Source organism: Mustela lutreola, chromosome 17 (genome assembly GCF_030435805.1).
Source record: "Mustela lutreola isolate mMusLut2 chromosome 17, mMusLut2.pri, whole genome shotgun sequence".
Lineage (NCBI taxonomy): Eukaryota > Metazoa > Chordata > Mammalia > Carnivora > Mustelidae > Mustela > Mustela lutreola.
In genome coordinates this window covers 22,197,225-22,210,350 of record NC_081306.1, presented here as the reverse complement: position 1 = coordinate 22,210,350, position 13,126 = coordinate 22,197,225, and the positions used below count along the sequence as shown (strand labels likewise).

Genomic DNA, 13,126 nt, shown 5'->3' with positions numbered 1-13,126 from the left:
GGAGAGTACCTTTTCCTCAGGACCCCCAGCCCTCCCACCACCCACACACCTGCTTCAGGACCTTCCAGAAGTTTATCAAGGACAGCAGGACACTAATTTGCTGGGGGGAGGGGAATGAGGCCAAGAACAAAGACAGTTTACTAGCTGCTGCCCTCTTTCCAGACACCATCCAACTGTTGAGTGAAGGGTGGGTGCAGATCTGGGGACACTCAGGGTAGCAGCCTTGGGACATATGCTCACTAGTGTACCCCCACACCTAACGGAAACTAGCGCCCAGTGGGCACTTGAAGAAAGCCAGCTAGTGGAAGGATGTGACTGGAGGGAGAGGTCAAGGAAGGCTTTCTGAAAGAGGTGGTGGTCAGGCAAGCAGCCCAAGGACAGCAGCAGCAGCGAGTATGGAGCAGGGGTGGAGGGCAGAGGGCCATCTCCAAGAGGGAGTGCGCTCTCGGAGCTCGACCTGAGCCTCCTGTTCCTTTTCTGTAAGATGGAGACCTCAGACCTGACGCTGAGTAGCGGTTTTGCTGAGAGGTCACGTCCATACCATGCCGCTGAGCCAGCTAGCTCGTGGGGTTCAGTGGTTTCCAGTATATTCATAACGTGCCACTGTCACCACAGTAGATTTTAGAACACACTCATCACCCCGAAAAGAAGTCCCAGCCGCATCAGCCATCGCTGCCCATTCTCCCCTCCCCCAGCCCCCTGCAACCGCTCACCTGCTCTCTGTCTCTACAGATTGGCCTGTCCTGGACGTTCCTGGAAGTGGAATCATACAACACTTGGTCTTTTGCAACTGGCTGCTTTCTGTCGGCATCATGTCTTCAAGGATCATATGTATTGTGGCAGGTGTCAGAGCCTTGCTCCTTCATACGGCTGATGGACGTCCCGCTGCCCGGATGGACCACCTTCCGTGATCCAGTCGTCTGTTGAGGGACACCGGTTTGTTCCCAGCGTTTGGTCACTGGGAATCACGCTGCTGGGAACGTTCACACATAAGTTTTCGTGTGAACACGTTTCCTTTCTCTTGGGCATGTATCTGGCACGGGAATTGTTGGGTCACACCGCAACTCCGTGTTTAGCCTTTCAGGAAGAATCTTTTTGAAGGTTGAATTTGGGCATTTCGGAATCGGCCTCACGAATGTTTGTTGCATGACTAGTGGACTGGCTCTGTGTGTGTGTGTGTGTGTGTGTGTGTGTATGCGCACGTGTGCAGACGGCTGAAAGAACCTATGTGTGCGCTCCTCCCATGCTCCTCTCCAACCCTGTCGCAGCCTGTGCCCTCCCCAGGGTGGGCACCCCCAGCGGGAGTCCCAGGGGCAGCAGGGTGGGGTGTGTAAGCCTCTGCCGCACTCTGGAAAGTGATTACTAACACTGCGTCGTCCTTCCCTCCGCGGGGCACAGCTGGGGGAGATTTCACACATGCGGGGCTTCTGGGACTCCCTTCCCTGCAACCACACCCCTACCCCCTAGACCCACTCCCGCAGGCAGCCGGCTGGGCTTCTGGAGCCTGCAAGGAGGGGGGCAGGAGGAGACGGCTGCGGCCAAGGGCAGGCCCAGCTGTCCTTGATTTGTGTGGGGTGTTTGCACTTCAGATGCCGGATTTGCCTGAGCACAGAGGATGCGGTTTCCTCCTAGAGGGGGACCCCTAAGCGATATCTACCCACTACCCACCCCCGGCCCCCGGAGCCCACTGCTCCCACCTCACTCTGGTAGGGAGCAGTGGGCGGGGGATGGGGTGGGGAGGGCAGCACAAGGCAGAGTGACAGCAAGGACATCTCTGTGCTGGCGGCTGAGTCAAGCCCAGCTCTGCCGCCCCCCCCCCCCAGCAGGGGAACTTGCAGGCATCAAGTCCCTCTCAACCTCACTTTCCTACCTTAGAAAGCAAAGATGACACTGCCCCCCCCACCTCTCTGGGTGCCTAGCTCCCAATCTCTTTATGATAAGGAGGCAGTGGACGTGTGACAGGGACCCCAGCACAAGAAGGGATGCCCTGAAGCTACTCTCGCCCTGGCAGACCTCACTACTCATAATTCATCTTCCTGGGAGACAAGACTGAGGAGGAAAGACTTTCCGGGGACCTGGCTTCCTGGTGACCAGCTCCCCCTGGGGACAATGGGGCACAGAAGGCTTTATCAAGGTAGATGAGATTCCCTGGATGGGAGGGATGGAGAAAGACGTTCCCTTGGCCAAGAATGGGGAGGAAGGAGGGCCTCCGAGATAAGTAGCCAAAAGGAGGGGTCACACCCACAGGGAGACTGCCCAAGGCCATGGGGTTCGCTGAAAGGGGCCAGAACCTTCTCCTGCACAGGGGGGGCCACCAGCTGGCTTCCAGCCATCCTCACTGCTTTCCCTTAGGTCTTCCTGGAGCCATCAGCACAGAGAGAGGGCTGTTTGCCACTGTCCCCTGCTTCTCCGGGAGTGGGCGGGGATGCAGGCCCCTGGGACCCACCATGGGGCCCTGCAAATTGCTTCTCCCTAACCAGCCTGGATCAGCTCCCTTTATAACAATATAACAATCCTTCCAGGACGCAGTCCCCCTTCTGCAAGAGGCAAGCACTGGCAACAGCCTTTATGCTCAAAATCGATCTAAAGGGTCTCATAGAGGGCGCCTGGGTGGCTCAGTGGGTTAAGCCGCTGCCTTCTGCTCAGGTCATGATCTCAGGGTCCTGGGATCGAGTCCCGCATTGGGCTCTCTGCTCAGCAGAGAGCCTGCTTCCTCCTCTCTCTCTGCCTGCCTCTCTGCCTACCTGTGATCTCTCTCTGTCAAATAAATAAATAAAATCTTAAATAAAAAAAAAAAATAAAAAAAAAAATAAAGGGTCTCATAGAAACAGGACTCTCTTTGCCCCCACCCCCCCACCCCCACCCCACCTCCTCCAGCATCACAGCCCCAAGCCAGGCTTCAGGACGCAGAAGCGGCTCAGCATCATGGGGAAGGCTGGGTATCATCTAAGTGGCCCCATCAGGGCACTGGGGCTCTGGTCTAGCCATCAATGCCCTGGTGAGAGTCCCCGTGGACAACACAATGATGGTGAGCACGTTCCATTGGGAGCAAGGAAGCTAATGCAGACTCGGGAAATCCGCTTTCTGCCGAGGCCACAGGACCACGTGTGCATGTGGGTTGTATGTGTGCACAGCTGTGCACGGTGGGGGGTGTCCACAGGCTCCCAGTCCCCGTCCCCAACGTGGGAAGCCCCAAGTGTGCAGCTTTCCATCCACCAGTGACCTAGTCCCAGAAGCAGCTCCAGCCTTGGCAGTGGACAGGACACCAGAGAAGACCACACTCCATCCACCCTTCATTTCCAGGGGAAGCACTCCACCACCACAGCTGGCCAGACAGACACACAGACAGGCATGCAGCCAGTCTTGCTGGGCTTGGCCCTCAAGGGATACCCAGAACCCAGATGCCAGGGCAGAGCATCCTGGGGCAGATGCCTCAAACTCCCCATTCCCCCAGCAGCCCCCACTGCCCTAAGCTTCGGGCTTCCCAGTCTGGCTAGAGGACCCTGAAATTTGACACACACATTACCCCCCCCCCTCAGAGAACAGTGACTCTGCCTGCTATCCCAGCCCTTGCTCTCCTCCCTCTGACTCCAGCTTCCCTGCCTTCCCCCCACCTCCAGATACACACCAGGGGTTCTGGCTCTGAGATGGGGGCCCAGCAAAAATCCACAGTGCCGAGACTAAGGAAGCAAAAAGCCACTGGAGTCCGAGGCAGAGGGGGCAGCCCAGGGGAGCGGGCAGCCTGCCTTGGGGGTACAGAACCCAGAGGGCCCTACCTCCTGCCTGGTCCTGGGCCTGAGACGCAGCTGCCAAGCCCTTTGAAGCCAAGAGCAGCTTGTAAACGTCTTCACTGGAGATGAAACATGATAAGACATGAAGACAGAGGCTGACGCATGGATAATCTCTGTGGTTTTACAAGGAACAAATCATGTCTGGAGACAGACCTTGGGGGGTGGTGAGGGCTTGGGGTGGAGGGAGCCTGTCTACAGGTAACCCTCGGCCCCTCCCCTCCTGTCAGCCACAGGAGGCCCACCGAAGGTCTTGTCTGTGCTTCTGGCCTCTAAACTCTGGTAAGTGGAACCCTAGGGCCAGGGTAGGGTGGTCCCTGTACCCCCAGACCATGGACACACTCACACAGATGTGTAGTTTGGCTCACTGGTCCCTACAGAGGGAGTGAGCAGAAGGCAGTGCCATCTGATATCCATTCCTCGGTTGCTACTAGGTGAAGCCTCCCGCGGGGCTCAGCCTTTGGGAAGGAATGAGGTCAGCGTGCTGTGGTCTCTGACCTGTGGAGGGGTGAGACCTGCAAGGGGACAGCAGGGACCCAGTCTGTACACATGTATAGGAGACCCGCTCAGGAACCCTGTGGTGTGGGGGAAGGAAAGAGCCACCAGGAGAAGCTTCTAGAAGGATTCTAGCACACAGGGAGGGGATGAGGAATAATGTACAGCAAATTGGAGAGGGCCTGAGCAGGGAGCATGTTTTAGAATGGAGCCTGGCTGGCCCCGAGGCCCAGGGGAAGAGTCCGTGTGCAGGGGTGTGGATAGCGGGAACTGCACGGTTACACGGCGTGAAACTGCTTTCACGCATGGAGTGGAAATCTAGCTGGAGAAGTGGGGTCTGTGGGACCAGAGCCAGCAGAGCCGCCGGAAGCACCCCGGCAAGTGTCTGGTCTGACTGCTATTTTGCAAAGATCACACTGGTAGGGGGAGGCCAGCTCGGGCTCTCACTGCTGTGGGGACAGACGTGGCCAAAGATGCGCGGGAGGAGGAAGCTGGAACCTGGGGCCCCAAGAGGGCCAGGAGGTGGCAGGGCCGCGGGGAGAGGAGGCGGGAGGCGTCGGTGCTGGTGGGTCCCGCCAGGCTGGAGGGGCTGGAACTTCCGAGCAGCACCCGCGCCCCCACAGCCGTCCCACCCTCCACCTCCGTCCCGCACTCTGGCCTCGACGACAGCTTGCCCTGCGCCCGTCGCTTTCGTGAAGCCTCCAAATGGGGTCCCTGCGCCTTCGGACGCCAGGAGCCACCAGCCTGTGTGCCGGGTACCGGCAGGTTGGGCCGCCGTGGCCTAGGGCCGGGCGACGCTGGCACTGATCACCGAGCGCCTCGGGGTCGCGGGGCCCCCGGGCTGGACGCGGCGCAGACCCTGCCCCGTCGTCGGAGATGCCGCCGCTCGCCCCCTGGCGTCGCCTCGGGGAACTGCAGGGCCTCGCGGACCCGGCCTGGCGCACGCGCAGCGCGGAGCGAGCGTGCCCCCTGCCAGCGGGTGTGCACACGGTCACTGCGTCCCTGCCTGGGGAGGGATCCTCGAGCACGGGTGGACTCAGAGGGGGCCGTCGCTCTGGGTCCCCTACCAGGACCTCGTATGAGGGTGGGGGCACGGTGGCTGGCTTGGCGGTGACCTTCGCCGACCTCTCTGGGCGCCACCTCCCCCTTGCCGGCCTGGCCCACAGACGGACCTGGCTGGTGTCAGGGGGCTGCTGGGACCTGGGCACCCGCAGCACCTCCACCCGGGACACGGCTCTCCCTGGTCCTTGTCACTCAGAAAAAAGAACGCCGTGAGTGAGGCTCACGGTCGGTTCCCTCCTGCCCTCTGCCGTGGGACCCCAGACAGATGTCCTCTCTCTCCTGCCAGGCCCTTGCCCTGGTGCCTCTGCATGCACCGGCCTGCGGGCTGCTGGTGACTGGTGTTGGCAGAGCGGAGGAGCCCTCCACCACTGAGCAGAACCCTTGGCTGCCAGGCTGTGCCCTGGAGGATCTGCTTGGCACACAAGGGGGCACCGGTGGGGGTGGGGGGAGCTGGGCTCTAAGAGTCTTTTGTTTCTCAAGGAGGAACCGGGGCTACAGGCCAAAGGCAGTGGTGTAACCCAGCAGGAGGAAGAGGGTGGGGGGATTTATGAATCCACAGGAGACCTCTCGCTCCCGCCCGGCCCCGGCAGACAGACCCTGCTCATAGCCATCCATATCCAGGCTCCCGAGGAAAGGGGACCTCAGGGCTTTGGGCCCACCCTTCTCCCATCACCCCTCCAAGGACCCTGCCTCCAGCCCTCCCCACTGCCAGGGGACCTGGACATTTGGATGGGTGCTTGCAGCCCCGCTCTCACGACATCCCTCCCAGCCTCACCAGCTCCAGACACACACGGGTCCTTCAGCCCACCCTGCCAGAGATCTGGCCCTGGAGAGCCGGCCCCAGGGCTATGTCCCGGATACATCAGCCCAGTTTGCAGGAGGCCAGCCTGTTCTTGGATCGGGTTCACTCAGGGACACGCTGAGCCAGGAGTGCTGGGAGAGATAAGCAAAGTCCATCCTAGCCCTGGGCCTGGAGTTTGCTGCTAACCACTCCGACGGCTCCACCCCTAGGCAGCTTCCTTGTGCTTGCTGCTTCCCACTATGCTCAAAAGGTGGTCACCACCTTCCCAGAGCCACTGCTTCTCATCTGGGCCATAGAGAAGAGGAAAGGGACAGCTGTGTGCAGAGAGAGCCTGAGGCCTCAGGCAAGTCCCTCCTCATCTCTGAGCCTTGTTCTTCCCCTGCAGAATGAGGGCCTGCCTCATGAGGGTTAGGGGAGAGACTCGGGATGCTGTCCCCCATGGAAGTGACTAAGCATTCAGTCTCTGCTCACCTACAGTGGGCTTGCCCTTGGCCAATGCTGGCTGCTAGACTCCTAGTGTGCAGATCAAAGGCTGGGCTGGGCAAGGCCCCAGAGCTGATGATGATCCCAGTGACTAGAGCAGCCCCAACTTGGGACACAGAGCGGTTCTTGCAGGAGGAAGTCAGGCAGAGGTAGGAGCTGGAATCATGGGGTGGAGGACACATCCCCTGCTGTCCCAGGCGGGGGTGGGAAGTATTTCTCACAGTTGCCATCAGGACCGGCCCCCAGCAGGGCAGCGAGGGAGGTGTTTTGTAGGGCAGGAGGCTGCCACACTGAGGGGAGGGGCAAACAGGAAAAAGCCCCACCCGCAGGGCGTTCTTTTGCCTGGTCCGCCTTGGTGCTTTCTGTCAGTGCTGACCCCTCCCAGCTGTTGCACAATTTCCTCTGTTGCACAGGACCACTGAGCAACCCAGAGACTGGCAGAGCGACTGGGACTCTGCCATCACCCCAGCCCAGCCCCCGCCCCACCCCCACCCAGGGGACAGGCCGGGTTCCACAAAGGAAGGGGAAGTGCTCCACCCAAGGTCCCACAGGGAGCCAAAGGCCCCTGCACAGGTTAGTGACCTCCTCCCCACCCTGCCACCACAGCAGGGACCCCTGGTCTGCGGCTGGGGATGGGGAAAGGACAGAGTCCTGTCACCAAGGAATGAGCAGGATGAACAGACCAACAGTGTCAGCAGCCCCCCTGTCCCTCCCTCCCCGGCCATTCCAACCTCATCCCTCCTCCACCACCCCCGTTCTCACACCAGCAGCCAGGCCCTGGTCCTCACGACATGGGGTGCTCCAGGCTGCTGAGTATGTCCACTCCCACAATGCCTTCAGAACTGGGGAACGACCATACGATGGGCCCACCGGGAGAAGGCCTGAGCCGAGGGTCTGCTGCTGCCCGCCTCTGTCAGCCCTCCCCGGACACTGAGCGTGTGTGTCCCCTGGAACAGGAGTCAGTCCGGACCCTGTGTCTGGTAGTCCCTGGAATGTCTGATTATTTCCCTTTCCCCGGTGCACAGCCACCCAGTATAGGTCCTTTTGGGGAAGGCTGGGAGAAAGATTAACGTTATCCAATTTTGGGCAATGTACCAAGATCCTTCCTTGAGGGGACCTGCCTCCCTGGGTCTGTAAACTGGCTCAGGTCTGGGGCTCCAGGAGCTGAGGACGGATGGACCAGGACCTTGTTCTTAGGATTCCAGCCTGACTTCTGTTCCCCTGACCTGGAACGGCTGCTCGTTCAGACCAGGAAGAATCCGGAGGCTTCCCATCTGTTTCACATCCAGGAACACTGTGACCTGCTCGCCAATGGCCTCGCTCTAAGCGCATCACACCGACCTGACTCGCGCTCTGACCGCGAGGTCCATCTCAGTCACTGTACCCCTCCCCTTGCCTTGGGTCCATGACCCCTGCCCCCTGGGGACCCAGTGACCCCCGTCGCACTTTGTTTTCCCAGCTCGCTGGCAGTCCTGTACGTAATTTCTGGCCTCAAGAAGATGCTGGGGCTTCTTCACAATCATGGTGAAAGGTGTGTCCTCTGGGCCCGGAGGTCAGGGAGCGGGTTTTCACGGATAGATCTGCTCTGATGCTCCCATCTCCCTAAGCCTTTGGACCCTCCCTCCATCCAAGCAAGGCAGTGCTGGCACATCCCCTCCCTTTAGCACAGGCCGCCTTCCGGGTCATGTCTCAGCCAACCGAGCAACCAAAGGCTCAAGCTCCCTCTCGTCCCCTGAGCAGCACCATTAAACCTCCCACCTCTGCTTGGTGAGCCTCTACCAATAAATTCAGCCTGATCCAACTTTATCTTCCTTTCACCATCAACCCACCCCTTAATACCCATTCTTACACTTTCTGGGATTTGTCCAAGGAATTCTGACCTCCCCCCTACAGGGACACGCATCTCTCGCCCTCTCAAGGCGTCTCCCTTCTTGCTTCTCTCACCTGTCACTCCTGAGCTGAGATGATCTGCCCCTCAGCGTCCTCCTCCCCAACCAGGGGGCCAAAGCACTAGCCCCTTCATCGCCCCCCACGCAGTCCCGCATCATGGCTCTGGTGTGGCTTCAGGCCCTGGACCATCACGGGACGGGAACTTGTGGTCTCCTCGAACACGCCAGAAGGCCATGCGGGGTGGGGAGGCCTATGTGTCCCACGGCTGCATCCCCAGCAGCAGGCTGCCCCTGCTCAGTAAATATCTGTGGAACATGCGAAATGAGGTGTCCTAGCATGCCTGGTGGGAATGAAGACACAGACCCAGGGTCCATTTGTTTATTGATCCCAGACGGCCCCCGTGGGGAGCTCAGACAGGACAGCCTTTGGCATCACAGACCCATCCGGACGTGTGCAAGAAGCCGCGGCTTCGTGGGGAGGCGGGAGCTCCAGGCTCCGAGCTCCCGACCCTAGTCTTGCACAATCAAGGTAATGGGGCAACAGCCACTTTCCTAAGACGGAGTGAGGCAAGGGGCACCCACCCGGGTGCAGAACGGGGTGGGGGACTTCTTCTCTCAAAACTGGGAGGCCAAGGCCCGTCCCCTGGGCCCGCTCCCCAGCAGGTCACGGGTCATCACCACTCTGGCTGCCTGGAAGGGTTTAACCAGAGTGAATCATGTAGTGACCGGAGCTGGGGCAGCCGGCAAGGGCCGCCTCCCTCTGCATTCTGTCTCCCCACATGGCCTGGGGGAGAGGGACGCGAGCTTTGGTGAGAGCCAGAGCCCATCTCAGAATTGGGTCCCACGGAGGTGAATCCAGACAGGCAGGGAGAGGGCAATGGGTTGTGGAGAAGAGAAGGTGGGGTGTGCCGTCATTCAAGGGCAAGCTAGGCTTAGAGCCCACCTCTCTGAGACTCCGTATGAGTGGGAGGCTAAGGCAAGCCCAAAGCGGGGCCCTCCAGACCATCCCAGCAGTAGGCTATGGCCATCGTGGCAACCCAGTGCTCTTCCCAAAGACAACCTGCACAGGGCCAAGACCTCCTGGGGCTTCAGCCAGCCCCCTCCCCTGTCTGAATGTCTGGGGTTCCAATTCCAAGGTGGGATGGCCAGAGCATGACCACAGGGCAGTGTCCAGCTGGAATGGGTATGTGCTGTGTGCCTACGGTTCCTGAGAGCCAGAAGTTCCTTTGCCTAAAAGAAAGGAGGGAGAAAGAGAAACACAAGCCATTGCTACATCATGTTTCAGACGCCATCCCATGAGCTAGCCAGCCCACACCTGGCAGGACAGGGCAGCTGGGAGGACCCTGGGAGGACCCAGGCACCCAGCTTGGGGGAGGCTGTGTGCTCTGCTTTGTTCCCCAAGATCTCCAGGAGAGCCCAGTCTCTCCTTCCTCTGCGAGACAAAGAGCACTACAGGACCAAATCACATCTCACCCTGTCATCGCAGGCCCGACAGACGCCCTCATTCCCCCCCACCTCCCCAGGGATCAGACTCACACGGAAACAGCTGCCCCAACAAACTGCTAGCACACGGAGCCTTAATTTCCCAAAGGTCGGGTTAGGCCACTTTGCTTTTACGTTTCATTCCTGCTACACACACATTTCCTACATTAGTAAGGCAACACTTTCCTTCTGAGTGAAAAACCTCTTTGGGTTTCTTTCTTGTGTGGGAGATGCCCTTCACTTGACACCATTCTGCGAAAAGTTTCGCAGGACCACTCTTTTGCAGAGACTGGGAGAGACCTGTAGTGAGTGAGCGCATAGCCCACAGGGGCACACAGCCGAGCGCTCACTGCTTGCCAGGCCCCCGGGCACCACGTCAACGCAGGTGCCTTCACACTGGCCCGTGAAGGGGGCTCTGTGAGCCCAGCCACTGTGCAGAGGAGGGGGACCACTCAGAGAGGCTAAGCAGCAAGCTCGTGGCCACACAGCCCTAACCCTCAGCCTCCACCCAGCCTTGCCTGCCCCCTCAGAAAACCCTCCACCACATCCACTGTCAGATGCCCCTTTTTGGGGCACATGTGATCAATCAGGACACCTGCCCCCTTGCCCTTGCCCTGAAGCCACCCTCTGGTGGCCGTGGGCAGCTCCTGGGCTGTGTGCTTTGGAGCCCCCATGAGCTGTCACTGTCAGTGGGTGAGAAGAGTATGCCTCCCGCCCCTGGGCTTCTAAAATGTCAACAGGCCTGTGTCCAGCGGTCAGAAGGCGAGCTCACCTTTTGGGATGAACTTCAACGAGCTGCTAAATATTCAGAAGCGGGACTGCCCCGGCTTGGGGCCATCATTCAGGAACTCATGGCCTAGCCCGTTCCCACACCTGCCACAGGACACCTGGAAAGACCACAAAACAACCATGCAATGGCCCCGCCTGCCACCAACAGGCGGCGTCCTCCCCACACCCATGTCCCAAAGTAACTGCAGGCGGGAGCGGTCAGCCTCCATCCTGCAGCATACGCAGGAAAGCGGTCCTGACTCCCTGTTTCCATTGGGACCCCAGGCTCTTCCCAGAAGTCTGGGGGTGCAGCTCGCCTGGCTAAAACCGGAGGTCTGGAGTAGATGACTCTGAGCCCCTAGAGCTGTGGGGTGAACACAAAGAAGGAAGGAATGACCAGCCCTCAGGCTCTCCCTGGCCCAGACCCCCACGACCGCCCCACTGCAGCCCTCACCTTTAGGGCGTCAGGAGAGTTGCGCTCTGGACGCTTGGCCACGCTATCGGCGTGAATGGTCTCAGTGAAGGCGGGCCACGGGGATGAGTGTGCATACTTCGAGCGACTGGAGAAGAGCTCGTAGCCACACTTGGCGCACACATAGACACCTGGGGGCAGAAGAAAAGGCCAAGGCACACACGTTGGCTCCAGCGTCTTTGGGGTGAGCTGCCGAATCCTCAGGCCTAGGAAAACAGAGTACTGTGCCCGTCTGCAGGGTGGCCTGCACGTCCTCCCCACACCCCCACCTGCCCCCAACCCGGGCCTGGCTCTGTGGGGACACACCACACCCAGTGCTCCTTAGCAATGTGCCTAGCCCAGGAGAGCCGCTTTTCACTCAGCTCATTGGCTCTCATCAGCGGTCCTGTGATGTACACCTTCCCATTTTAGTCTCACTGTTTTGTTTAAGTGGGCAGGAGCCCATGTCCACTGCGGCTTGAACTCATGACCCGAAGATCAAGAGTCACGCTCTCTACCGGCTGAGCCAGCCAGGCGCCCCTTTCCAGTTTTGTTTTGGTTTTTAAATATTTATTTATTTATTTGTTTGTTTGTCAGAGAGAGCGACAAGCAGAGGGAGAGGGAGAAGCAGGCTTCCCACGGAGCAAACCGGCTCTTTGCTCCGTGGGAAACCTGTGAGACTTGATCCCAGAACCGTGACATCATGACCCAAGCTTAAGGCACATGCCTAACCCCCTGAACCCCCTACAGGAGTGCCCAGCACCCATAGCCCCGCCTGAGGACAGCCCTTCCCGGAGTCCGTCAACCACTCAGCCTTTGCCAGCAAGTGGAGAAGGAAGCGAGGAGGGCTGGGGAGCTGCTGTGGAAAGAAGCTTCATTTCCACAGAGTGGCCTGAGGACAACTGCGGTCCCACAGCCAGAAGGCTCCAGGGGAGGTATTTGCCCGGAGAGCCCTAGGTCACAGCTGACGTCCACAGATGCTCAGTGTCACAGCCCAGCCCCCTAGAGGGCTGACACCCAACAGATCCTGCCCCAGGGAAAGCACTGCTTAGTCTTGGCTGTGGGCATGTTTTTACCAAATTAGTCCATTACCAGCCGCACAGCCCCAAAGGGTACAGCCAGGGCCTCTCAAAGCCTGGGGCCAGGGCTGAGGGTCCCCGAGTCCCAAACCACTCCTACCTCTACTCCCCACCTCCACTCAGGCTGTCTGGTTAAACCTCACTGGCCCTGGCGGCCTGGCGGCTGTCCCGGTTGCCCAACCCCAGGGCCCTGAGCGGACTGGGGAAGAACCCTGGTGGGCGTTCCGAAGGGAACGCTCTGTGCTTCCGAGGGGTACGTCGGGTCCCAGGAACAGGGGAGGGGGAAAGGCAGCGGCATCATCAGGGGGCGCCCTCGGACAAGAGCCTCCGTCGCGTCCCCCTGAAATCCTGCTCCTAATCCCGATCCTCCCCAGCTCCCCCCCGCCACCGGCGTCACCCCTGGCGAGCACCCTGACCCCACAGGTTCCTCCCGGAAACCGCCTCGTTCACGCACGCCGCCCGGCCGGCGACGCCGCTCCCTAGGTCGCCCCTCCCCTCAGGTACCCCCACCTTCCAGACTCCAGGCCCCTCCGTCCTCCCGCACCCCCTCGCCCCCCCCCCCAGTGAACTCCGCCCTTCCGGGATCCCGGGGCTCCACCGCCGCTCCATGCGCGCTCCCGCCCGCTATCCTCCCGGGAGGTCACAGCTCATACCCGGTTCAAAGTGATTCTGGAAAATCTCGCCCCCGGAGAAGCTGCAGAACGACATGGCGCCAGCGGGACAGCGCAGCGTCCGCCCCCGGACCGACCCGAGGCCACCCGCCCGCTACAGCCCGGCCTGCGCCCGGGTCCCGCCCCTCCGGCCGAGGACCAATCAATGCCCGGAGC

General features: G+C 60.2%; 1 protein-coding gene across 1 annotated transcript; it reads right to left on the bottom strand.

The window, feature by feature from the left end:
* Positions 1 to 8,884: 8,884 nt before the first annotated feature.
* On the bottom strand, positions 8,885 to 13,109 carry MSRB1 (methionine sulfoxide reductase B1). The gene is made up of 4 exons (XM_059155320.1): positions 12,953 to 13,109; positions 11,224 to 11,372; positions 10,774 to 10,888; positions 8,885 to 9,749 (listed from the first exon to the last, which is right to left on the bottom strand). Exons 1-4 carry the CDS (start codon positions 13,005 to 13,007, stop codon positions 9,718 to 9,720), a joined length of 351 nt encoding a protein of 116 aa, XP_059011303.1. The 5' UTR covers positions 13,008 to 13,109; the 3' UTR covers positions 8,885 to 9,717.
* Between the last annotated feature and the right edge of the window lie 17 nt (positions 13,110 to 13,126).